Below are 2,600 nucleotides of genomic sequence, written 5' to 3'. Positions count from 1 at the left end.
TAACTGTAATTTTGCTACTGTTATGAATCATAATGTAAATATCTTTTTGTTTTCTGATAGTCTTAGTGACCTCTGTGAAAGGGTCGTTCGTCCCCCAAAGGGGTCGCGACCCACAGGTTGAGAACCGCTGCTCTAGAACCTCACCCATGAAGGTGACATCTAAATTTGCCCACACACCAGATACCTTAGAGCTCATCACAGACACATAAAATATGGAGCCTGTTGTCCCTTCTAAAGTCTGTAGTGTCAGTTTGGAGGGGAGGACATCTCCTTTCTCCAACTGGTATAATATTTCCAACACTAAATCCTAACATGTTGTTCTGAAGGCTTTTCTCTTTAGGCCTCTGGGAGACTCTAAGGCCTAAACTCAAAGACTCTTGAGACAGGAACCCTTCACTTGATGTTCTCAGAGTCCCACCAACAGGTTCTCAGTGTTCTGCCTGTCAACAGAGACATCCCGAGCCTCTCGTAGACCCTCTAAGATGGCACAGTGACATTTAAAAAAAAAATTTTTTTTGAGACAGAAAAATATTTCCCAGCCATTATGTTATTTAATTTCATACAACCCCTAAGATATATAGAGAGAAGGGGAAATTATTGTATTTTACAGAAACAACAACAAAAAAATTAAAATGAGGCCTTCCGGGGATAAGTCTTTGATCAAAGTTTACACAGGTGGTGAGAAACTAGTTTCTAGTTCAGGTCCTTTGGCTTCAGTGTCGGGGCTCTTTGCAGAATGGTGCTGGTTTTCTTCAGGGAAGTGTACTGTGCTTCACCTGTGAGCCTGGGAGATGAAAGACAGCAGTGTTGGAAGAACCCAAGGCCAGCCGTGTAGGAGATTCATAATGTCTGTTCTCTAGGAGTGAGCTCTGGACCCTGAAGAAGCCACAAGCTCTCCCCACCAAGCTGAAGAGTGTGTTTCGAGCCCCAGATCTGAAAAAGATGCTGCGAGTGTTCAGAGGTGAGGGACTGAAGCGACAGAATTTGGATGTGGGGTTATTGTAGTAGTAAGAAATAAACAGAATAGAGGGTAGAGTTGGTATTTGGGAATAGTGGTGAAGAGAAGATCAGAGAGGGAGGGACCTAATGTGTGAAGAAGATGCAGTTCATATGTATTACATACATCCTCACAGAATTCCCTGCCACACCCCCTCAGTCAGGTAACAGGAGAAACATCACACCTGAGACTTGATTCTCTACAATAAGATTGACTCTTTATCATTACAGAGCTGACAGATGTCCAAAGCTATTGGGGTAAGTAGAAACCATGGCCTTTTAAGCCAACATGTTCTGATCCTTTTTCACATGCTTCCCACTCCCCACCCCCAATAGACCCCCGCACACTCTTAGGTAAGAGGTGGTGATAATTCTACCCATCTCTCTATCACATAGTTCCAATTCCTCCCACCCACTGTGTTTCCTCTTCTCAGTGTCATAAGACCTATGCACCCATCCTCATCTGCTGATGTTGTCCCTTTTCCTACAGTGGACGTGACTCTGAATCCACAAACAGCTAATTTAAACCTTGTCCTGTCTAAAAACCGAAGACAGGTGAGATTTGTAGGCACCAAGCTGTCTGAGTCTCATCTGGAAGAGCATTATGACTGTGGAATCCTGGGCTCTCAGCACTTCTCCTCAGGAAAACACTACTGGGAGGTAGATGTGGCCAAGAAGACTGACTGGATCCTGGGGGTGTGCAGTGATGCAGTGGGACCTTCATTCTCTTTCAACCAGTTTGCAAACAATCGGAATGTTTACTCCAGATATCAACCTCAAAGTGGGTACTGGGTGATTGGGTTACGGCATAAACATGAATATAGAGCCTATGAGGATTCTTCTAGTTCCCTGCTCCTCTCCATGACGGTGCCCCCTCGCCGTGTTGGGGTTTTCTTAGACTATGAGGCTGGCACTGTCTCCTTTTTCAATGTCACGAACCATGGCTTACCCATCTACACCTTCACTAAATATTACTTTCCTACCACTCTTTGTCCATATTTTAATCCTTGCAACTGTGTAGTCCCGATGACCTTGCGTCGCCCAAGCTCTTGAACATTCTGCTGTCCCCAACCATATCTGAGCAGTGTCCTTTGAGCCTCATCTGCACCTCAGTCTCCTTTCTGACCTATTTTCTGCATTCTCCTTTTCTTTTGAACGTTTATTCAGTGCTAGAATGCATCCAGTGGTGACAGTGAACATCCTTGATGAAGTAATTTCAGATCTCGTGACGAGTGGTAGGGTAGCTTTCAACGTTTTATCATCAAGCATGGTATTTGATGGAGATTTTTTTTTTTTTGCCAATGCATGGGATCAAATTGAGGAAGTTCTCATCTTTTAATTTGCGATAAGTTTTTGTACTGAATGGAAAATTGAATTTCAACAGATAATGTCTCTTTAATTACTGAAATAATCGTGTGTCATTTTTATTCTATTATTGGAGTACATTGATTTGTTTTAACTTAAATCTAACACAAATTCCTGGAATAAGTCACTATTCCTTATTTACAATACTGCATTTGTTTTTGCTCATACATGGTTTAGGTTTTGTTTTTATCTGTTCATGAAAGAAATTGAACTATAATTTCACATTCTTATAACATCAT

General features: G+C 42.3%; 1 protein-coding gene across 3 annotated transcripts in view; it reads left to right on the top strand.

The window, feature by feature from the left end:
* TRIM6 (tripartite motif containing 6) overlaps nt 1-2,139 on the top strand; it is a 7,623-nt gene extending 5,484 nt beyond the window's left edge. For 2 of the 3 annotated variants that reach the window (XM_019668448.1, XM_019668446.1), the window contains 3 exons: nt 861-961; nt 1,228-1,254; nt 1,487-2,139. In XM_019668448.1, coding sequence (XP_019523993.1) covers nt 861-961; nt 1,228-1,254; nt 1,487-2,049 — 691 coding nt within the window. In that variant the 3' untranslated portion in view covers nt 2,050-2,139. The remainder of the gene's footprint in view (nt 1-860; nt 962-1,227; nt 1,255-1,486) is intronic. The other variant, XM_019668447.1, reaches the window with a different exon arrangement.
* The last annotated feature ends 461 nt before the right edge of the window (nt 2,140-2,600 follow it).

This window comes from Hipposideros armiger, unplaced genomic scaffold, assembly GCF_001890085.2.
Source record: "Hipposideros armiger isolate ML-2016 unplaced genomic scaffold, ASM189008v1 scaffold_525, whole genome shotgun sequence".
NCBI lineage: Eukaryota > Metazoa > Chordata > Mammalia > Chiroptera > Hipposideridae > Hipposideros > Hipposideros armiger.
The sequence above is the reverse complement of the archived record's forward strand: the minus strand, read 5'-3'. Positions and strand labels throughout refer to the sequence as shown.